The following is a 22,790-nucleotide window of genomic DNA, read 5'->3' as shown; positions in this document are numbered from 1 at the left end:
GCAGTTTTGCAGAATTAGGTCTGGTTAGTGCCCAGATGGGAGGCTGCCTGGGAATCCTATGTATGCTGCCCTCAGTTCCATGATGGAAGACAGGTAGGATAGAACTATAAAAGATAAATATGGAAATTGCCATCCTACTTTTAAAAAAATCTTAGTTTGAAAATAAAGAGTTTCTAACCTTTGTGGCTGCAGTGGAAAGCTTGCAGCTATGGAAAGTAGCAACAGGTAAGGGCAGATGCTTGGACAGCCCTTCTGGTATTTAGTGGCTGCCTAGCTTCCTATCAAGAGCGTTTGTAAAAACACACCTTGTGTGAATATCTTGGAGGCTTAGAAGATGAGAAGGGCCTGAAAGGAGGGATGTGTGGAGGTGCAGCAGTCCCATTCTTGGGTAAGTTCAACAGCCTGCACCAGGATGCTCTTTTTTCTTTTTTCGCAGTGGTATTTCATTGCCCAGTGGGGGCATTTGGTAAGGAGACAGCCTAATAGCATTTACCAAGCAAGTAAAATTTTTAAAAATCATCCCACTTGCTTGGCTGACAGTACTGCATAGGATGGTGGATAATGTCTGGAGATTGGCAGCCATCCAGACAGTTTTGACTTCCAGTGTTGCACTCTTGGCTTCAGACTGGTGATTTTTTAGGGCTTATGCTCTTCTGCTGCTCTTCTTGATTTATGCATTTAAAGAAAGCCTTCACCTCTGAAGCTGACAGTTCTGAATTTTGCAGAGGGGAGCGCCTGATGGAGCCTGTGTGGCCTCCTACCTTTTACTGGACTTCACGAGCCAGATGCGGCATTCCCTCGGTGTCCCTGTTTTTGCTCAAAACGTAATGCGGCCTTCCCCAATTTGGTGCCGTTTGGATGTTTTGGACTACAACCCCCATAATCCCCAACCAATCTGGTGGCTGGCCATTATAACTTGGGATGCTGGGAATTGTATTCTAGCACATTTGAAGGGTAGCCAGTTGGGGAAGGCGGCATTAAAGAATTTCTGTATATTTCACTGCTGCCAGGGGTCTGCTGTGATACGTCAGTTAGCTATAATTTACAAAGGTAGACCTGGGTGATCTGGGCCCTCCTGATCTCATTGCCTAAGACTTCTCCCTAACCTGCTTCCACTTTATATTGTTTAAGTGACTGCAGAATAATTTTTATCAAAGGTAGGTTAACAGCTGAAGAACAATCAGGGTGCTCTTTTAGGGTTTTAAAATATTTTTAAAATAAAATCCTAGTGGTAAGTAAAACACATTATAAAGAATTCAGTACTTGATATCTTTCAGTACATGCACCCCGGGTGACTGAGAAAGAGAGAGGCATTCCCCACCCTTTTTGGTTTGCCTGGAACTGGGGGGAAACCCATTATAGGGCACAGGAGTCATCACCTGGGGAGTACATCAGTATACTATGTAATCTTGTAGTTTGTTCTTCTGTCATGCACAGTTGGGCCCACTGTTTTCAACCTGCTCAGCCTGTAGATGTCCTGAGCTTAACAGACAGGCATGTCACTACTCCCTGCCAGAAATTTAGTGCCCCCCTCTTTCTACTTCACCATCCAGGCATTTAAGTTGCTTTAGGAGATCTCAAGTAACTCCCCCAGTTTGTTATCCTGAGCCCTTGAGTTCATTTTTACAATCTGCAATTTTCTCAATCTGTAGAGCTCGAAAGCCTTTCTTAAGGTCAATGGTCCAGCTCCCTGGTCAAGTAAACTCACCCACCCAGTAAGAATTCCCTTGACCAATGTCATTCAGGCTGTAGTGTCATCTATAGCATAAGTAGAATGCTGAAGATGGCAGGGGAGCCTGTATCAGTCATTCAAAGCATTATTTCATAATTCACTGTAGATCAGGGATGGGGAATGGGTGGGCCTTCAGATGTTGGTGGACTGCAGCTCTCATCAGTCCTCATAGTTGGTTTTGCTGGCTAAACTTGATGGGAGTTGCAGTCCACCAAAATGTGGAAGGCCCTACGTTCCCCACCCCTGCTGTAGATGGCTCAAGCAAGTGAGACAAAGCACATGCTATAGAGAAGGCAACTTGAATATGTTTGTCAGCTACTTTGTTTTGAGGGGAAGAGTCCTTCCCTTTCCCAAATGTGGCTATTAGTTACACTGAGGAAAAGACTTAAACCAGGCCTCCCAAAGGAGCTTTCTTGTCCCTCTAACACAGAGGTTTTTAGTTGTTCATTAAGTGCTTAAAGATTGCATATTGTTTTTGTATTTAACTGGGTGTATTTTATATATTAATCTAACTACCATGCACTCTTGGAATGGTGGTGTAGAAGTATAGTTGGTAAAATGTTAGCTCCATTCAGTGCTCTGTCTTTAGTCATAGCAGACTCCTAATGCTTCCACAGGCAGGGAAGAGGAAGGAGCTTTAAAAAATGCACAACCCTTAGGAGTCACAGAGAGTCATGTAAACTCTCATGATTCTTCACTTTGAATCTGAACATGTCATCCAGCCCTCCTGCCTGCCAGCCAGAAAGCAGGTCCACTAGCCAGTCAACATTGGGTGAGTGCTCAGTCTAATTTTGCACTCCGTTTTGCAATGCTGTGCAGTGGTTGTTATTGTTTTTCTCTGTAAGGATTCATCATATACCCCCGTCCCCTTGCTGGGGGTTCCCCGTGTGAAACCCAGCCTCAAAAGCCTGCTTTGAAGTTCTGCACACCTGAGTGCGGTCAGGTATCAACTTGTGCAGCAGGGGTCCACCCGGACGCCTTCCCGCCAGCATGACTGCTGCCAAGGCTGGCCTTGTGGTTTGCCTTTTTGCTTTGGATTGTTCCCTGGGAAGCAATGGAACAATGCAAGGATTTCCTCTTGCTGACACAACCAGCCTGCCTGCTCTTGATTTCCTTGTTTTTCTGTCCACTGGGTGGAGGAGGGGAGTCAGCTTGTTGACCACTGCCCATCCCAGATGGTGAAGAGGAGGGACCCCAAGTAGCTTGTTCCAGCAAATGGGGTTCAGATATACATTGGTGCCCCCTCCAACGGAAGAAGCCCTAGCTTCTATTTTTCCTAATGTTCATGTGAGCCAGCCTGAAGCTGCTGACCCCACCCCAGAGGGGCAGGACTCCTGGGGTGCACATCCAGATGGCTCTGATTTCAAGAGCTGGGAGTTGATCCCGACCATCCAGACATGCAGAGTGTTTCAGCTCACACTGATATCCTGCTGGTGCATGCAGCCGACAGGCATCTTCATAGGATCAGTGTGGGCTGTGCAGCCTGCAGATCCTGTATTCGGGTGGTAAAAAGTGTTTCTCTTTCCATACGATGTTTCCTGAGTGGGCCTGTTTGGGTATTGCAGCATACAACCAAGAGTGTGGTAAGCTGGCTTGAGGGGTAACTCTGAATCCACATTCCCTGTGCTCCGGACTAACAGGGGCCAACTTTGCAGGCCTCTGCACTGGGTTTTGTGGGGAGCAAAGATGAAAAGTGCCCAGCCTGCCAGAGTGTTCCAAGTAATAAGGTCACACGAGGGAGGAGGAATTAACACATATCCCAGGGCTGATTTCTGTGCTAACGCATTGCTTCCCAAAGGCAAGGTGGACCGTTCCTGGCAGAAGCAGGGGCATTTGCCAGAGTACCCATGTTGAGGATGTCCTGGATGAGTCAGGGTGGGGGACAGCATGCCACCCGCCTCCCTTTCCATTCAGTTCAGTGCCACAGGTGGCAGCTCCAGCCCTTGTTGTTAGTGGCAGCCATTGGCAAACACCTCCTCCTCAAGAAGGCACTTTAGGTTGGGAACTTGAGCTCTTTGACACTGAATCGAGGGCAAGACCTCTGTATGCCAGGCGAGACAAGAAGTGTCATCCTGTTATTTTCTAGGATGGGGTTCACTATGGTGCCACGTTAAGGAATCTGGTTATTTTATGATCAGTCTGAACGTATTTCAGTCATTTTGGCTTCTATCGAAAGTTTTTAACAGTTTTTAAATGTATACTTGGGTCTTTGACCCTTCAAAGGCTTACAGTAAAAAGAAAAAGAAAAAAGGGCTCCATTGGTATACCAAGTTTGGGAGTTGGGGGAGGAACTTGGAAAACATTTTAACATGTTAAACTTTTTTTTAAGAAATTGCACATGTGGAGAATGAGCAAACCAGTCTTCCCCAACCTGGTGCCCTCAAGATGTTTTGGATTGGCCATACTGGCTGGGAATTATGGGAGTTGTAGTCCAATACATCTGGAGGGCACCAGGTTGGGGAAGGCTGGATTGATTCCTCTTAATGATGGGAAGGGGAAAGCAGCTGGTGGGACAGCTCCCACCTGATCCAGGAGCAGGTACTTTCCTACTTTCCTCTCCCGGCTGTCTGCCACAGCACAATTAATGTTTCCAATGCAGCCAGGTAGTGTTAGCATACAACTGTGCAACTGAAGTGGCATTTTCCATTGCTGAACAGCTTCGAATACATCTGTGAGGATTATTCAGGGGTAAGCAACTTCCGTACTGTTTGTGCACCCTGCGTACAGGACTCTGTTGTCCACTTTGCCTGCTAGAAATCTTCTACAAAGTATCCCAGAAGTCTCTTTTGGTGTGTTTTCCCATAATTCCCTTTAATCCCTCATGGCTGACCTCCTCAGGTTACACTAGTACAAACTGCTAATGAGGGCAGCAGAAGAGTGCAGCAGAGGTAGCTGTCTGCTTTGTGGTGAATAGAAAGTCTCAAAGACAACATGGGAATGATTGGACTTGGTGAATTAAAAAAACACACCTCCAGAGTAATTACCTTGCATTCTTCTTTTAAATAAGAGCATGTGTCCTTCACCGTCTCTTTAATTCTGCTTTCAGCAAGGAAAGAAGAGAAACTAAGTGTACAATCTTATGCATGTTTAGAATAAAGTCCTACATGCCGGCTGGGGAATGCAGGCAGTTGTAGGACTTTTTTCTGTCTAAACATGCATAGGATTGCACACTAACGCAAGCAAGCAAGAGGTTTGGTAAGCTGAAGTAATTCTTTGAGAGAACATGACCACATAGGGGAGAGAGAGAGAGAGAAAAAATCAGCAAGCTCTATAGTCCTGTGTTTGAAAGAACAAGTGGTGGAGGGTATTTTAATTGGGAAGCAGCAGGGGCAAATGGGCTCTGAATCAGAATGTCTTGTGTCTCTCAAGGGGTTTGTCAGGATTCCAGTATTTTCTTTGATAGAAGAAGAACTGAGAGTCTGTTAGGATTCAAGCTGGGAAACTGGGGAACACAGATATGATAAAAGGCTAGAGTTGCACACAGCTCTACATTTCCAGTGTCCAGTTGAAGACTGCCGCAGGTATAACAGGAGCATATGAGTAGGAGAAGCTGCTCTATCTTCTGTATCTCTATGAAGCCCTGTCCCATTTGTTGGCATTGGTGCCCTCCCCACTCCAAGTGGCTTCCACTAGCTATCATCGCTCAGCACTTCTCTTATTTTGGGGGGTGAGGATCTGTGCTCCTGGATTCTGTGCAAAGAGAACGCTTCCTCCTTTCATGGACCTAGCTATGAAAGGAATCTCCACCCCAGCCTATTAATGTAGTACATTTATACCCTGCTCTCTCTTCTACCAAGGAACTTCCGGCATTGTACATGGCATTCCCAGATGATCTTCCATCAAGGCACTGACCAGGCCTAGACCTGCTTAGCTTCAGCAAGATGGCTGCATCCTTTGCCCTCAGGCCATGCACTTCTTCTGTTGACTCTCAGCCAGCTTGCTAACGTCTCTTTCCCCACCTTAGGAGCAGGGCGAAGGTGAGGCCCAGCCCCCTCCACGGCCACCATGCCGTCTAATGCCCGGGCTGGCAGCTTGAAGGACCCTGAGGTGGCTGAACTGTTCTTCAAGGATGACCCCGAGAAGCTCTTTGTTGACCTGCGGGAGATCGGTCACGGCAGCTTCGGAGCAGTCTATTTTGTGAGTGCTGGAGAAATATTGCAGGGAACATACCCACCCCAAAGAGCTCATTGAAACCATCTTTTCCAAACTGACATTGGCCACAGCCCCCTCACTCTTGTTGCGTAGCACCACACCTCTCCGTTGTCCCCACAGAGAGGACTGCCAGCTGCGATGGCTGGGCGCACCCTCCAGGTTCAGAGGCAGCAGCATGCTGCTGGATACCAGCTGCTGGGGAGCACCAGTGGAAGAGGACGGCTATTGCCTTCATGACCTGCTTGTGGGCTTCCCAGAGGTACCTGGTTGGCCACTGTGAGAAGCAGGATGCTGGACTAGATGGACCCTTGGTCTGATCCAGCAGGGCTCTTCCTATGTTCTTATGACAGGTATTGCATTCCCACTGTATCTCTCACCTGTGGGCAGCCCTGCTCTGTTCCCACTGGCTTTGAGAACTTCTGATTAGCCATCAACCACTGCATTGATTTACCCTTTTGGAATGCATTGCCTCTTCTAGGCACAGAAACAAACTTGTCACCTGGCTCTTGACTTTCTCTGCACCCTGGATGTTGCTTTCAGCTTCCTCCTCCCTTTGCCTACTCTCTGTTCTTTCCCTAGGCCCGAGACATACGCAACAATGAAGTGGTGGCCATCAAGAAGATGTCTTACAGTGGGAAGCAGTCTAACGAGGTTTGTGTTTCACCCCTCTACACAAGAGCCATTCTGACCACTCGCTGCTGGCGTACTGGTAGCCCTGGTAGGTCCAGTTCTCCTGGTTTCTAGACCCACTAGGGCCCACTGGTTCTGCTAGGCTTCAAGTCTTTAAAAGGGGGTTAGGCAAATTCCTGGAGGAGAAGGCTATCAATGGCTACTAGTCCTGATGACTATGTGCTGCCTCCAGTATCAGAGGCAGTATGCTGATGTACACCATTTGCTGGGAACATGGAGGGGAGGGTGCTGTTGCCCTCATATCGTGTTTGTGGGTTTCCACAGGCAGCTGGTTGGCCACTATGTGAACAGAATGCTGGAGTATATGGACCCATGGTCTGATCCAGCAGAGCTCTTCTTAGGTTCTTAAGTCCTGTTCCCTCCTCTGCACAGAATACCAAACTCTCTGTGCTCAGGCTCCCTTTGTGTGTCTTCCAGAAATGGCAGGACATTATCAAGGAAGTGAAGTTTCTGCAAAAGCTGCGGCATCCAAACACAATTGAATACAAGGGCTGCTATCTACGGGAACATACAGCATGGGTAAGATGAGAGGGAAGCAGCTCAGGCTAATCCTTTGGGCTGAAACACTCCAGGCAGATTTTTCTTCTCTTCATAGAATTGTGGAAGCATTGAGGAAGTGTGTGTGTCTCAGGGGGTATTGGCTTTGGACTTGGGGGAGAGGGCCTGCAAGGAGTCTGAATGGTGGTTCTCGCTTAGGTTAATAAACAAGTCAGGATCAGATAAAAGAGAGCACTTCCATCAATGCATAACTCATTTGTGGCAGCCTTCTGCAACCTGGTGCCCTCCAGATATGTTAGACTACAACTCCTAGCATCCCCAACCAGCATATACTGGCAGTTGTAGTCGAACACATCTGGAGGGCGCAGGGTTGGGAAGGCTGATTTATGGTCTTAACGGCCATACAATGTGGTCATGGCTGCTACCTTAGATGGCTTTAAAATGAAATTGAGACAAATTTTTGGAGAAAAAGCTGTTATTAACCATGAAAGCTAAATGGAATGTCCTTGTTTAGAGGCAGTATATCTGAATACAAGGTTGCTGGGAGGGAGCAACTGCACAGGGGTGGGGTGCGGGATATTGCCTCCATGCCTTACTTATGGGCTTCCTGGAGGCACCTGGTTGGCTACTGTGGGAAACTGGATGCTGGACTAAATGGACCTTTTGGTCTGATTTAGCAGGGAGTCTTCTTATGTTCTTAAGTGAATTGGAAGTACCAGGTATGTAATGGTTGTGGGGGAACGCGCTCTAGGGGGGCTGTTTGGGATTGGGTGGCTGATTGAGAGGAATATTGTATTCTGTGCTGACTCCCCTTCCTGCCTCCTTACTCCACCAGCTGGTGATGGAATACTGCCTTGGCTCAGCTTCAGACTTACTGGAAGGTGAGTATCCAAGACCATGTGAGTTGAGTACGTTTTCCATGTCCCCTTTGTGAAATTTACATGTGATGTTCTCTCCTTCCTCCCATATTTCCTAGTGCACAAGAAACCGCTGCAGGAAGTAGAGATTGCAGCTATAACACACGGCGCCCTTCAAGGGCTTGCATACCTGCATTCGCACAACATGATCCACAGGTGAGCAGCCCTGCCCTGTATGACCACATCCACTGGTGGTGTCTTGGGTGACAGAATGCCCAGTTGCCAATACAAAGCATATAGGGCTTTCACTGCAGAGAAGAAGAAATCGATGCCACTCCTCATCATCTGTTTGCCAACGCAAAAACTTAATGTGTGAACTGTATGCAAACTTAGAGACAGCTGCTGGAAACTTTATTTAGTATAGGATGCAGTATGTCCTAAATGCTGCAGCACCATAAGTTCTGTATTCTGCTTCCCTCCCTACCAATTTACATCCAGATGGCAAATCGCAGATTTCAGTTCAAAACTAGAAGTTTGGACCATCTTCAGGCATCCAGCATGACCAGCCCTGTTCTCTATTCTCCTTCAGACAGAATGGCCGAATAATTCCCAAGTGCTTGTATTCTGGGGTTCAAACAGGACAGCTGACTCATCCCCAGCTTCCTCCAGGGTTGTGCAGACTTCAGGCTTGTCGGATCTACTCTGTTTTTTACTAGACACCCCACCACCACCACCACCACCAAAATTCAACAACCAGGGCCAGGTGCAAAAGAAATATTTTTAGAATTCAAGAACAGGGTGCCTCTGAGCATAATCTGAGGCTAAGAATTTGCTTTCAGTACCAGAACTGAATGGAGTTCACAGTTCTTCCGCAAAAAAATCCACTCCTGGTTACCCCAAGCTTGCTTCATTTCAGCGGCCTAATTTAGATGTTAAACAGTTCGAAGTTGGAAACCCTGGCTGATCTCTTTTCTACCCACCCCTGCCTTAGTCTGGCAGGCATACAGTTTCCAGTGCAATCATCTGTCGCTGTGAATCCGCCCTCCTGTTTTTTGCCAGCTTCTCATGCTGTTTTTCTTGTTGGCTGCCCATCTTTGCTTCTACATGCAGTTCTTAACAGCTACCTCTGTCTTTCCAGAGATGTAAAAGCTGGCAATATCCTGCTGACTGAACCAGGACAAGTGAAGCTGGGGGACTTTGGCTCAGCCTCCATCATTGCTCCCGCTAACTCCTTTGTTGGCACCCCATACTGGTAAGTTGGCAGAACCAGGATTTCTGTGTAATCTGGGAGATGAGCGGGAAGTGTTTGTAGATCTCCATCCCTCTGTTCTTGCCACTGTTTGAGTTAATGGTGTTTGAGTTAAAACGTGGCATAGGAAATAGCAGGGTGGAAGGATAGATGGGTGTGAATTTGAGACTCCTTGATTCCTTGAACAGCAAGGAGAATTTAGTAGATGAAATAATGAAGGAGGGTGCGGAGGTCTTGAGTTTTCTGGCGGGGAGCGATTACAGTGATGAGAAAGTATCACCTTGTTTTCCTCTGAAGAGAGGCTTAGGATGTAGATTCTTATAGGCTGTGAGTCATGATGCACTGGACTGTCTTTCCAGGATGGCTCCAGAGGTGATTCTAGCCATGGACGAGGGGCAATATGATGGCAAGGTGGACGTCTGGTCGCTTGGCATCACTTGCATCGAACTTGGTATGGAATGAGTATTTGGGAACAGAGATGGGGCTCCAAGAGCTTCTTTGCCCTGGACAAGCCTGGAGCCACCTGGGGAATATTGAGGTGGGGGGAGACAGGAGGGTTCTCCAGTGGTGCCAGCATCAGTGCTGACATCAGTGCCCCTCTCTCCCCAGCGGAGCGCAAACCACCCCTCTTTAATATGAATGCTATGAGTGCCTTATACCACATCGCCCAGAATGATTCTCCATTGCTCCAGTCCAGCCACTGGTAAGGAAAGCCCTAAATGCTGGTGTTTTGTGAAAGGGAAGGACCTTCTGGGAGCTCAGAAAGGGGGATTGATGGATTTAGAGCTGGGGCTGAGGTGCAGGCAGGCTTCAGATATTGTGGTTATGAAGGAGACAAGACTCTCTGACTTGCCTTCCCTGCTTCCCCCAGGTCTGAATATTTCCGGAACTTTGTGGATTCATGCCTGCAGAAGATCCCCCAGGACCGCCCAACCTCTGATGTACTGCTCAAGGTACTGTCCAGTCCAGTTGCATCCCTGACTGGTGGCTATCTCTTTCCTCTGCCCCCAGGCCAGTATGCCTCTGACTCTCAGAGTTACGTTCACAGCACAATCCTGTCCGTATGACAATAAATGAGGTTTAGGGTAGGAGAGAGAAACTGGGTTTTGTTAGAAAAGTGTATTGAGAGGAAAACAGGTGCTGGGAGTTCCTAAAATGTGAAATTACCTGGGTAAGCAATATGTAGATGTGTAGAGTCTGCTGTGTGTAGAGCCCTCATAAGTAACCTCTCTTCAAAATGGTTCTCCAGGGAACAACCATAAATAGTGCATCTTCCTGCTGCTAAAAACTCTCCTCCACCTATGTGGCATCAGCTTTTGGTTGACATTTTATTTAATCAAAAACCCTTGAAATCTTGATTCTGTCTTACACAATGTTTGTAGTTCCTCTAATTTTTCCTTCACCTCCCAAGTGGGCTATGCACACTGCAGGCTGAATCCAGATTTAGTCATACTTCGAGTGGACCTGTTGAAATTAATAAGACTTAAATTAGTCATAACTGACTTAAGTCCCATTTGATTTCAGGGGTATACTGTAAGCATGATTAAGTTTGGATCCAGCCATATGTGTTCAATTCAAATCATTAGTGAAACAGGACTATTCCAGTTGCAGACTAGAGGGTTCTATGGATAATTTATTTGGGAGACCCTTTCCAACCAAGTGCATACAAAACCTCATGCTAGTTCTTCCTGTGGCCCCACAGCATCGCTTCCTCCTGAGGGAACGGCCCCAGACAGTTATCATGGACCTGATCCAGCGAACCAAGGATGCTGTGAGGGAGCTTGACAATCTGCAGTACCGCAAGATGAAGAAAATCCTCTTCCAGGAGGCACAGAATGGCCCAAATGCAGAGGCTCCTGAAGAAGAGGAGGTGAGGACTTCCATCTTGTTATCCTCAATCATGCTTTCACCCAAGACAGCTGCCTTCACATCCCAGCCCAGAGGCAGCTGCTATCCCTTACTCTATGTTTCTGTAGGAGGTCGAGCAGTTTCTCCACCGGACAGGCACTATCAACAGCATGGAGAGCAGCCATTCGGTGCCCAGCATGTCCATCAGCGCCAGTAGCCAGAGCAGCAGCGTCAACAGCCTGGCCGATGCCTCTGATGATGACGATGGGGCTGAGATTGCCATGATGCAGGAAGGCGAGCACACAGTTACCTCCAACAGCTCTGTCATCCACCGTCTCCCGGTATGGGACTTATCTGTTTCAGTAAAGGCCACCCGAATGACATTAGCAGGAAGGAGCAGCGGAATGTAGGATGGGGTTTGGAAAATCTGTGGGTTAGAGGGTGAGGAGGCTTGAAGCCTGGTGCCCTTAGCTCCTGCTGTGGCAAGAGGTCAGATGTACGGAGTGGGATGCCTCTGGGGACAGGCTGGGAAGGACACTTCAGCTGCCTGGCCTTCCTGCAGCTCTCCCATGCTTGTGGATGGTGACAAGCACTGATAAAGTTGTGGGAATCCTAGGTTGGTCCTGGCCAGGTTGGCAAATTGAAAGAGGAGCCCTCCGTTTGAACATGGGTTGCCCAAGAACAAAATGAAAGTTGGGGTTAAAGCAGGGATGGTGGGAGAAAGGGAGTGGTGGCTTAGGGTGTGCGAATGGAGTTGGGGGAGAGAAGTAGGTTGATCGAGTCAAGAGTTGGGATCGAGTAGCTCATCCCATCCAACTTGTCTTCCTTAGGCAGAATATCCTACATCCAAAACATCCCCAGCTTTGAAAACATCCTAGGTAGCTTGCATCGTAGCTAAACTCTTCCTTAATCTTAGTTGTTTCTCCCCTCTCTGTAAAAGAGAACATGTTCTTAACTATAGTAAAGCAGGTTTAAGCCCAATACTACTACTTTTCTCACTGGGAAATGTAATAAATTATTTCCTCCATTCTTTTCCAGACAGTCTTGGAAAATGTAAGAATTTCCCTCCCACCCTACCCCCTGCCACTTTCTCTCTAGGCTAAGCACACATAGACTCTCAGTCATCCTTAACGCTGTCCTCTGAATCCTTTTTTAGCCTGTCTCCAGCATCTTTCTGTGGTGCCTCAATTTGAAAACAGTAGTCCAGTTGAAGCTGAAACCAGTGCACTACTATAAACTTCCTAAGTCTAGGAAACCACATTCCTTTTTAGCATGCCCTAACGTGGCTGTTGCCCTTTTTGCCCCAAACCCTCACATGCTTTGACTCATTGCCCATAGCCCAGAATACCCGACAAATCCCCTAAATCATATGTGGAAGTGCTGTTGCCCAGCCTGCTGACTTTCCCCATTTGGTATGTGGCTCTTGGAGAGAAAGAGAGAGATGGGAAGAGGAGATTTTGGAAACTGAGACTTAGTTTCTCATCCCTGTTTTGGTGCCTCTCAGGGCCACGACAACCTGTACGATGACCCATACCAGCCAGAGATGGAGCCCCAGAGCTCATCGTCGGCTGCCCGACGCCGTGCCTACTGCCGCAACAGAGACCACTTTGCCACCATTCGTACAGCTTCCCTGGTGAGTGGAGGGTAGGGCTATCCTTGGGCAAAGCCGGTACTTCAAACCAGGTTCAATCTCTTCATTGCTGTTGCCCCAAGTTTGTTCTTCTGTGGAGGCTTCAGAAACTGCGGGTTTGGAGAACTAGTCTCTGAGTGGCAGGTGCTGCTGCCTCCTGAATCTCCCTCCTTCCTCTCGGTGTAGCTAGTGAACATTTTGGGTTGGGTGGAATCTGGGAGCCCCCTGTAGGAATTCGTTGTGGTGCAGCTGTATAGCAGGGAAAGTTATGGCGGGAACAACTATTAAGAGCCCGGAAGGCAAGGTTTTCAGTCCATTTAGACTGGCCCATTTGGAAGAGGGTTGGACAGATTCATGGAGAAAAGATCTGTCACTGACGATTACACCTATGATTGTACTTTGCTTATCATTTTGGGTCTGTTCAAGCAAAATCTGTGCAGATTCTTGAAAATGAGATTCTGAGTTTACCCCAGGGGGTGAGAGAGTACAACCAGAGCTGACTTCAGGCTATTTAAAAATGTATTATATTTATATATTTTAAAACTTAAGTAGGAAAACAGTGAATGCCCTTCAACTTGTTAAACAAGTGAAAACATGCCACACAAGAAGTTTAGGATACAAATGGTTTATACAGAAAAGTAAATGTAAAAGCTTATCACATAGAGATGTGAAATGATTGGAATGATTACAGAGAAAATAACATTTGCACTCATGAACCACAATGCTGTGTGACTGTTACATGCAGAAATTACACCATGTAAAATAAACCACTGTTTAACTCAGCTCTGAGGCTTATGAGAAAACAATGTTAGGAAAACTATATTAGGGCATTAAATGAAATAGCAATGGCATACAAAATTTATAGTGGGCCAAACAGTTTGAATTGTTAAGTAGCTCCATTTTTTCTCACCAGTTCAAACTAGATAATGCAATTTTTAAAGCTTCCAGTTATATAACAGTATAGTGTAGTCCAAACCTTTAGGGAAAAGGAAGGGAAAATAAAAAGGGAATAGCTACCTGTTTCAAGCAGAGATCTAAGGAACAGCCTTTTGTGGGGCCAGAGGAAGATTGAAGGAGACCTCTCTCAGAGTCCAAGGTGTAGGACTCCACAAAGTCCAGATAGGAAAATCAGTCCAGGAGAAAGTAAAGGAAATGTTTTAAGAATGAAAAAGTTGGTGAAGCCTGAACCTTACCAGTGATTAAAATAAAATAGAGGGGGAAAACTGAATCTGTTCCAAGGTACTCGGGAGCCAAACTTCTAGCCCCCAAAAGCTACATCAAGAACGATGGCCAGCTGCAGTCTCAAAAACTGAAGAGCATAAGAAATTTCCTGTTCTCTCAAAAATAAGGCAAACATGCAAACTATGGCCCCAAACACCCCCAAACTACAAAATCTGTTAGCAAAAAGTGGTGCTGTGCAGAATGGAAAAACAAAGAAGTCAATGAAGTTTCTCTTTTAGAGCACAGTCACTTTTCGACTCAGTGACTCCCCTAAACCTCCCTGCCTTTTTATTGGCCTTTTCCTTCTTTCCAGTTGCCAACTAGAAATTTGGTTCTGGATTGGTGAAAGACATACTGGGGTGGGCAGAAACCTACAAAAACAGTCTTTTTCCACAGTTTTAGGCAGCTGATGTTACCTGGGCCTTATTGGGATACACGAGAACACTCTGGACTGATGGAGCTGCTAACTGCAGAGAGTAGCAAACATTGTAACTTTTTCACATACTGGCCCATGGTTTCACAACTTGACCACAGCTTTGTCAGCGTGATTGTTTGCATCTCAACTGCAGGCAGCAAGAATTTTCTGCTCTCCAGGAGCGACAGGCCTGCTTGTGAACCAAAGTTTTACTTCCATTCCATATCTCCCTTATAAGCCCTCTGTTCCCAGCACCTGAACCCCCAAAGGGACCTGCATAACAATTCCTATTGTAAGACCAGAGAAGAGGAGCAGTGGGAAACATACAAGGAATAGAAGTCCAAGACTCTTGTATTGCATTTTGGGCTTTTTTCCAACACTTTGTAACCAAGAGAGGCTAGAAATATTATTTGGAAAAGGAAAGCTGTGTTTCTCAGTAGGGCCCCTGCTCCACTGAGACTCCTGCAACTAATTGACTCTGATTTTTTTAATCAATTAATGAATCTGTATAGATAAAAAAGTAGCTCTGAAGAGCAGTGCCTTCTTAAGTGGTGCCTGCTGCTCTCATGGGCATGCACCATCTTAGAACTGAAATTCCCATATGTGTGAGAGAGAGCGGGGGGAAGGGGGGATGATGCCTTGCGGAAGGTAAATGGGGCTCGGGCTGGATGGGAGCGCTCCCAGGAACCTCTGTTTGCTGCCCTGAGTTCCACAGAAGAAAGGCATATAAACGTAAAGTAAAATTATGATGGTGCCTGCTACCTGCAACTCTTGTAAATACCTCTGGTAAAAATAAAATCAAAACTTTCCCGATTTAATCTTTTTGTTAATCAAAATGGATTAACTGACTAGACATTGCAGCCCTAGTTCTCAAGTTCCAGATTTTTCTGGGTCAGACATTGAGGATGGCATGGGCAAGGAGTGTGCCAACTTCCCCCACCACCCTCCACAGGACACAAATTAAATTTGATGGCAAACATGTGACCAGTGGGATCTGCGTGTTACAGTTCAGAATTAAGTTGGAGTTGCCTCTTCCCATCCTCCCCCCGACCCCCCAGGTGACTCGCCAGATCCAGGAGCATGAGCAAGACTCAGCACTGCGGGATCAGATGAGCGGCTACAAGCGGATGCGACGCCAGCATCAGAAGCAGCTGCTGGCTCTGGAGAACAAGCTCCGGGCGGAGCTGGATGAGCACCAGCTGCGGCTGGACAAGGAGCTCGAGGCCCACCGCAACAACTTCTCCGCTGAGGCCGAGAAACTGGCCAAGAAGCATCAGGCTATTTTTGAGAAGGAGGTGAGAAGGGAGATCTGCCCAGCGGCAGGCAGCCCTGCTAGAGTGGATGGAGATGGGGAATGATGGGTCTGAAGGGACAAATGGCGAGAGAGGAAGGTTGAGTTCTCTGGGCTGTGGAAAGAGATGTGATCAGGTGTTGAAGGGAGAAGTCAAAGGCAGGGACCGTTCTCAACCTAAAGGCCAAGTTCCATTTCAGAGATTCTCCCGGGGGGGGGGAGAACAGACACATACCAGTGCTGGGCAGGGCCCAAATACCCAAAACACAAGCATATTTTAACATAAAGCTCTGACTGCCAGTAACTAAGCCTTAGGAGAGGCATCTCAACCTTTTAGAATGGGGGAAAATGCGAAAGCTAGAAAACCACCAAATGGTTGGTGATCAGGGAGAAGGATGGATTTGGCCCCCAGGAGGGCCACAGTTCGCCATCCCTGGGATGTGATGAACTACCGCCCTACCCCACAGACCTCCCTCTCTTTTTTTATTCTCCCCCCAACCCCTGCCAATTCTTACAGGTTTGCTCTGGCTTCTGGGTGTCTCTTTCTTTGACTCTGACTATTGCTGTGGCTCCTGCCCATTCCTTGTGGCCAGAGCAGCTGTGAGCTGGCCGCTCAGTGCTCTCAGGAAAACTGCAATTAGTTACTGCAGAGAGGCTGGGAGGATCATTTTTTCTCCTGATCCCAAAGGAAAACCAGGTTTGACAGTGGCTTAATGCTAAATCCTGTCCCACCCCCCAAACTACAGCCTCCCCCCCAAACAAACTGAATTATGCTCTGTATAAACTATGCGAACTAAGCAAATCTGTTATTGTTCTGCTAGTCATAGGGATGGGCAAGGAGTTGTGCTGAAGTGTACAGCCTCATTGAGAATGTGACTCAGTTTCCCACACTGTCTTTGGTGATTCTACCTCCTATTGCCCTCACCCCCATAATGACTAGAAACCCTTTTTTTCCACCCTTAAATCTTCTGAGCTTGAATGGAATTGCTGTCTACAGGCAGCCTTGAGTTTGGCTAAGCTGTCTTTCTGTTCTCTTCCTCTCATGGGTGACTCTTCTCTCCCCGACCCTGTCCCATGTACAGGCAAAGGCAGCTCTGGCTGAGGAGAAGAAATTCCAGCAACATATCTTGGGCCAGCAGAAGAAGGAGTTGGGCAACTTGCTGGAATCGCAGAAGCGCCAGTATAAGCTACGGAAGGAGCAGCTCAAAGAGGTACCTGCTTTTAAGTGGAGCAGGTCATTCAGAAGGGGGCAGGGGGCAGGAAGGGCTCTACTTGTTCTCCTGCACTAGTTTGGCAGCCTCCTTTTCAAAGTTCCCTGTCTCACCTCCAGCCCCCATTTTTTTCCATTGGGTCAATCCAGACTCCCTCTGTGGCTAGGAGTCTCCTCTCAGAGGTCGGGGAGGGATGTACTTAGCACAGCCGGTAAGACTGGCAGGGCCAATTCTCAGACCTCTTTCATCCTCATCTGCTTTGTTCAGTCTGTTGTGCTGCTGCTTGATCTTTTCAGTGACTTAAAATAGAGTCCTTGATGGGGCTTGAGGGCGGCCTTCCTCAACCTGGTGCCCTCCAGATGCTTTGGACTACAACTCCCATCAGCCCAAGCCAATGAAGTCCAAAGCATCTGGAGGGCACCAGGCTGGGGAGTGCTGCTTTAGGAGCATAGACATGAATGACACATTCTTTAAAAGTAGGGGAGTTCACCTGCCCTACCCTGTGTCAAGGAAGAGTCCAACGTTGTTGTATGCTGAGAACTCGCGTAGTGCCTTGCAAGCTATAATCAGCTTCTTGTTTATAAAGAGGGGACTAGTACCATAGAGTCGCCTGAACGAGTGGTCATTCTCTTTAATGGGCAGAGGCACACTGTGGAAAATATTTGGCACGGGCTTAACTCCTAGCAATGTCTCCTTTCCTTCCTGACTGCTTGTTCAGTGAGAACAAGAGGAACGAGGATGTGCTAAAATGAAGTAATAGGGAACATTCGGCAACAGGCATACTTTGCAGATGTTACTTTGGGACGCGGCACTGGTTGTTATGTCTCCATCAGCTGTGCCTCTAACCGTAGTCTTTTCCTCAGTCCTGTGTGTTGGGGGAGAGATCTCCGTACTTCACAGGGTTCCATTTCTGACTGGATTCTTGATCCTTTCTTAGGAGCTGCAGGAGAACCAGAGCACACCCAAGCGAGAGAAGCAGGAATGGCTGCTGAGGCAGAAAGAGAACATGCAGCATTACCAAGCTGAGGAAGAGGCCAATCTTCTGCGCCGCCAGCGGCAATACTTCGAGCTGCAGTGCCGCCAGTACAAGCGCAAGATGCTGCTGGCGCGCCACAACCTGGACCAGGACTTGCTGCGGGAGGTGGGGGCCAGTAACCAGAGACTGCTGGAAGCACTGGGGTGGGGGGGATTATTAAAAAGCCAGGCCTCCAGAACAGTTGTCCTAAAGTGGTGGGTGTGTTAGGCAGGCTAGGACTGTGTACTGCCCTCCATCTGTCCCTTCTTCCCTCTAACCATGGAGAATCCAGTTCACGCACCTACATCCTTCCAGGTTCTGGCAGCAAGCATTGTCTGAAATGCCTTCACCACCCTTAATGGCTAGAAATTGGTGGGGTTTTGTTTTAGTTTTTAAAAAAGAAGTAACCTGAGTTTCTCAGGATGCCAGAATTTGCACCCAGTCCCGAATTCTGTACCTACACAGGTTTGTAGCGCGTGTACACTGCCCTTACACTGGGGCAAGGAGTAGTGAGAGTGTCTCTAAGGCCCTTGGGAGAAGAATGTGTTCATTGGAAACATTTACATCAAGGGTGGGCAATTGCAGGAGGTCCGGTGGCCATTTTTGCTCTGGATCTCCCCTGGGGATGCTGAATTTAAGAAATATATAGGGAAAATGGTGTCCCTAGCAGCTATGGAGCACTAAAAGGGTCAGATTAGCTTACAAACAAGAAACAAACAAGTACCCCCCCCCCTCGAATAGATTTTTTAAACCCAATTCAAGGGGCAGCAGGGGACTGTTGCCCACCCCTGAATTAGACCCCTAAATCATTGAGCTTTTTAAGAGCTTTGATGCCATGGAGAAGCAGGACTTCGTGGGACATAAAATTCTGACCCAAGTCCCTCCCTTCTTCCCCAGGAGCTGAACAAAAAGCAGACACAGAAGGACCTGGAGTGTGCTATGCTGCTGCGCCAGCACGAGTCCACCCAGGAGCTGGAATTCCGACACCTACACACTGTCCAGCGCACCCGCACGGAGCTCACCCGCCTGCAGCACCAAACAGAGCTTTCGAACCAGCTGGAGTACAACAAGCGCCGGGAGCAGGAGCTGCGCCAGAAACATGCCATGGAGGTCCGGCAGCAGCCTAAAAGCCTCAAAGTAGGTGCTACCTACGCCTCGCCTTGCTGCCAGTTGTGCCCGGAAGGGCAGGATGCAGGGGTTCTGGAACCAGGGCGGGGGCATCCAGGGGCTATGGAAATGGACGGCTTTGAGGCTGGAAGTCTAGAGTCCGCACAGGACAATTTGGGTGGGCCAGGGCCCTATGCCTGCCTGGTGGATGCGGAATCGGCATGTGCACACATGGGGCATCTGGACCCAAGAGGACGTGAATCAGCTCTTCTGGAGTCAGGCAGCCCTTGTTGTGGTGACCTAGGCCGGTGCAAACATATTGGACAGGTTCTGGAACCCACTCAGGGTGATGTTGCTATTGCAGACTTGGGAATAAAATGTCCAGACCTTTTAGGGACGTGTACCCATGAAACTAGGAATTTGGAGCCTGAGCTAGACTGTCATGGACTTATGGTGCTAGAGTATGGCCAGCAGGAGGAGGAGGAGGATCTCGTGTATGTCAGGAGTCTTGTACATGACTGGTCGCAAAAGGGTGAGCAGGGCTTGGCAGCGTTGTCTGAATCAAGGAGTTTGGGGGATGTACAGCCAGATTGGCAGCCCCTAACAGGTGTAATTCTAGATGGGCAGGAAGCTGCCACTCCAGAGCAGAGACGGGGGTGTCTTGGGCTCGAGGGGAAGGACAGTGAGTTCTCATGTCCAGACAGTAAAGAAGGGCAGGTTCTAGACTTCAGCAGATCAAGCCTGAAACAGCAAGCGCTCTATGGAGAGGGAGCTGCAGACCTAGAACTAAAGCAGAAGCTTCTTGGAGGAGTGGATCCCTATGGAGAGGGTTCCAGGGATCTCTTACCAATCCGGGGGCGCCCAGGCGTTCCAGAGCCTGATGGGCAAGAGGCTGATAAGTTGGAGCCATTCAGATGTGAAGATGATTTATACCCTCATTCCTTACCCGCTGTCATAGATGAGGGGGCCCAGCGAGGCCCAGGAGATGGGTGCCCAGCCCCTGAAGACCCCTACAGCCAGCAGGGCAGCAGCAAAAGCCACCCTGTCCCAGCTCCGGTGGCAGCCATTTTGCCCCATGCACTCTGTGTGGCTTTGGCATTGTTGGTCTCTGCTTATCCTTGCGCCCCAACTCTTCTGCTGCTTCTCGCTGCCCTGTGGGCCCAGGGAGGAGGGTTTCAGGATATTCTCCTGGCCCTCGAAGGGGCGCTTCTGGGCCTGGGGGTTACATACACCCTGTTGCACTCTGTCTTCCTCCTCTCCGGAGCATCCTTTCTACTTCTGGCCAAGATAGTGGGGGCAGTGGGTGTGGTGGGGCTGAGTGCCAGTAGGGGGCGCCTCTATGTTCCTGTCATCCTCCTGGCATCCTACCTTCTAGCTTCTCCCTGGCTTTTCCTGCCCCTTTATCTCTTGGGGGCAGTGGCAAGGCAGAGCATGAGGGGACTCCCCCGCAGGGCCCGGCGCCTTTGGCTGCTGGCCCTCCTGCGTCTCCCGCGCCCCGCTTTCCGCATCCTGCTGCGCCTGGGGCTGGTTAGTGAGCAGGGGCTCTTCCGGCTCTTCCCCAAAACCAACAAAGGTGGTTTCCGTAGCCGTATCCCAGTGCTGTCACGCCAGCACCAACCACCACTCCCCTGGCACCGCAAGGCCGCAGCCCTGCTTTCCAAGCCCGTTTGCAGCCTCAACAAGCTGCTCACCAGGGTGATTTGTGCGCAGCTGCCCCCTTCGGCCCTGCGCTGCCTCAAGGGGCTGCATGTCTTGCGGGAGGAAAGGCCCAGCCGTATCCCCCGCCTGACAGGACGAGCAGCCAGGCCAAGAGGTCATGCTGTGGAGTCAGCGAGGCGGTTTAGTAGAAGTTGTCATGGGCAAGCAGCCCAACCTGTCAGGAAACCCTGGAGATAGTTGGCTCCGCGTGCGCTTGGAGGGGTAGCTGTGGCCTGGGCTTTTCCACATCCTGCTCTAGCGCTGTGAATAGGCCATTCCAGGGGAACTCTGGCATCCTGGTCCTCTGTCTCACCTACAGAATTCTGGGAGGTCAGGCAGAGCCACTTATAGTATTTACTCTGAAAACAGCATCTCTCTGTCTAGCGCATTATGATTAGTGTAGAGAGACCAGAAGTGTCCGGGGATGATTAGATGTCTTAATGCCAGCAAGCCCTGCACCTCTACCTGGGGCAGGGTCTGCTTGATGAGAGGGTGTGGGGCACCTAACACTTACGCCAGCTCCCTATTGGTTTACATATTGAGGGATGGGCAGGGCGTTGCGAGTTCATTATCCTGACGAGGAAAGAATCACCTGACGCCCTTTTGACCTGGCTGTTTGGGTGGGTTGAACGACCCTTGTGTCCATTCGTGCAAGCTGGGGGAGAAGGTGGGGAGGTGTTGGGAAGCCAAAGGAATCCAAGCCCCTTAAAATGGAGGTGTGAGACGCAGGTGTGCTAGCAGATTTGTAGATTGATGCAGGGCCTGTCGACCTCCAATGTGGCCCAACGAAACGAGTAGTTGGATATGGGGGCAGGGAGTGCAGGTATGCAGAATGCTCCACTCCTACAAACACTAAACAGTCCACCACCTCTAAAAGTCAAGTCCCAGCTGCTCTTTCCACCTTAAACAAACTTTGCACCAGAAGGAGGGGACACAAATGGGACTCAGTTTTCTGCCAGCAGAGCAAGCCCCAAAGAAGGTAGAGAAGGTGTTGGGGCTTAATGCACTAATGAAAACAGGATCCTATTCATTATCGTCTCCTCAAACGTTCAGGATCCAGATTTGTCTTAAATGTAACCATTTCCTCCCAACAAAACACTTGAACCTCTTTCCATTTTGTATGGAAGCTTATGAAATTAAAGTCGGGAGGGACATATTTCAAGAAATCACACTCTTCCCAGCTCCTGAGGGTTTACTAATTTTAGGTGATTCTTTCGCCGTTCATATATATATTTTCCCACCGTTTTATAAATATATATATATATATATTTATCATTTTCCTCATTATTTGTAACATCCCCTTCATTTCATTTTTTGTTTTTGTTTTGACTTGAATGTATATATTTGTGTATGTTTGTGGGGGGCGGGGTTGGTAACCTTTATATAAAACAATTTTGGGGGGAGGGAGAAGGGGGAACTAATGTGAGATCCTTTTTTAATATAATTTGACTGAAAGTGGGAGAAATCCACAAAAAGTACAACTTTTTGCTACAGTTTTTTCATTTGAAAGCACAATGGGCCAACCAGTAGAGGTTTTTTTCTGTTTTGAAATGTGGCTGAAAATGAGAGAGGGCATGCTAGGCTTTTAACCAGTTGGCTTTAGCGTAGGCAGTTGCATGTTGGCCAAAGAGAACAAATGTTACAAAGTATAAAATATACCTTCCTGGATGAATACCTGTGCAAGTGTTGGCATATACAAGCTTCTAAAGGTACATAGAAAACAAAATTTAATAATCTCCCCCACTGTAGGGAAGGTTAGGTGTTTTATAGATCATGGACCAACCTTCTTGTTTTTACATAAGTAGAAATGTAGGTCACCTCAATTTGTGCAACTTGATGACGCACAGGGACACCTCTAGGAATTCTGATGTCCTAAGATGAACTTCTTCCCTTTCCCAGGAACTCCGTTGGGCCACCTTTCCTACCCCAGAATCTGGTCGCCCCGTGAGTCTTGGGAGTCCCATCTGTGCTACAGTTTCTGCCTCCTCCATCTTTCCCTCTCACCCTCCTTTATATCTCTGCCATAGTGTCAGGTCTGGGAACTATTTTGTTGGGGTTTTCTGGGGAAAAAAAGAGTTAACACAGTTAGCTATTTGAGTTAGCTATTTGGCTACTCTGGCATCTCTCCCCCAGTCACCTGCAATTTGAACTGAAATGGTAGCCATTCCAGGCAGCT

General features: G+C 48.3%; 1 protein-coding gene across 4 annotated transcripts in view; it reads left to right on the top strand.

Moving 5' to 3' along the window:
• TAOK2 (TAO kinase 2) overlaps positions 1 to 22,790 on the top strand; it is a 41,204-nt gene that overhangs the window by 4,909 nt on the left and 13,505 nt on the right. For 3 of the 4 annotated variants that reach the window (XR_014783920.1, XM_084805811.1, XM_084805812.1), the window contains exons 2-17: positions 5,697 to 5,869; positions 6,464 to 6,535; positions 6,992 to 7,093; positions 7,908 to 7,953; positions 8,049 to 8,145; positions 9,068 to 9,181; positions 9,538 to 9,629; positions 9,788 to 9,881; positions 10,050 to 10,131; positions 10,881 to 11,048; positions 11,155 to 11,367; positions 12,531 to 12,659; positions 15,351 to 15,587; positions 16,666 to 16,794; positions 17,732 to 17,935; positions 18,707 to 18,946. Coding sequence is in view for 3 of the 4 variants with exons in the window: in XM_084805811.1 (XP_084661937.1) it covers positions 5,738 to 5,869; positions 6,464 to 6,535; positions 6,992 to 7,093; positions 7,908 to 7,953; positions 8,049 to 8,145; positions 9,068 to 9,181; positions 9,538 to 9,629; positions 9,788 to 9,881; positions 10,050 to 10,131; positions 10,881 to 11,048; positions 11,155 to 11,367; positions 12,531 to 12,659; positions 15,351 to 15,587; positions 16,666 to 16,794; positions 17,732 to 17,935; positions 18,707 to 18,946 (2,151 nt within the window). In the remaining variant the exon portion in view is untranslated. Of the gene's footprint in view, positions 1 to 5,696; positions 5,870 to 6,463; positions 6,536 to 6,991; positions 7,094 to 7,907; positions 7,954 to 8,048; positions 8,146 to 9,067; positions 9,182 to 9,537; positions 9,630 to 9,787; positions 9,882 to 10,049; positions 10,132 to 10,880; positions 11,049 to 11,154; positions 11,368 to 12,530; positions 12,660 to 15,350; positions 15,588 to 16,665; positions 16,795 to 17,731; positions 17,936 to 18,706; positions 20,910 to 22,790 lie in introns of those variants that run through there. The other variant, XM_084805810.1, reaches the window with a different exon arrangement.

The sequence above is a fragment of the Heloderma suspectum genome, chromosome 6, assembly GCF_057233095.1.
Source record: "Heloderma suspectum isolate Gila_16-S chromosome 6, 16-S_ref, whole genome shotgun sequence".
NCBI classification, from domain to species: Eukaryota; Metazoa; Chordata; class Lepidosauria; order Squamata; family Helodermatidae; genus Heloderma; species Heloderma suspectum.
Note: the sequence above shows the minus strand (reverse complement) of the source record. Positions and strands in the feature narration are given on the sequence as shown.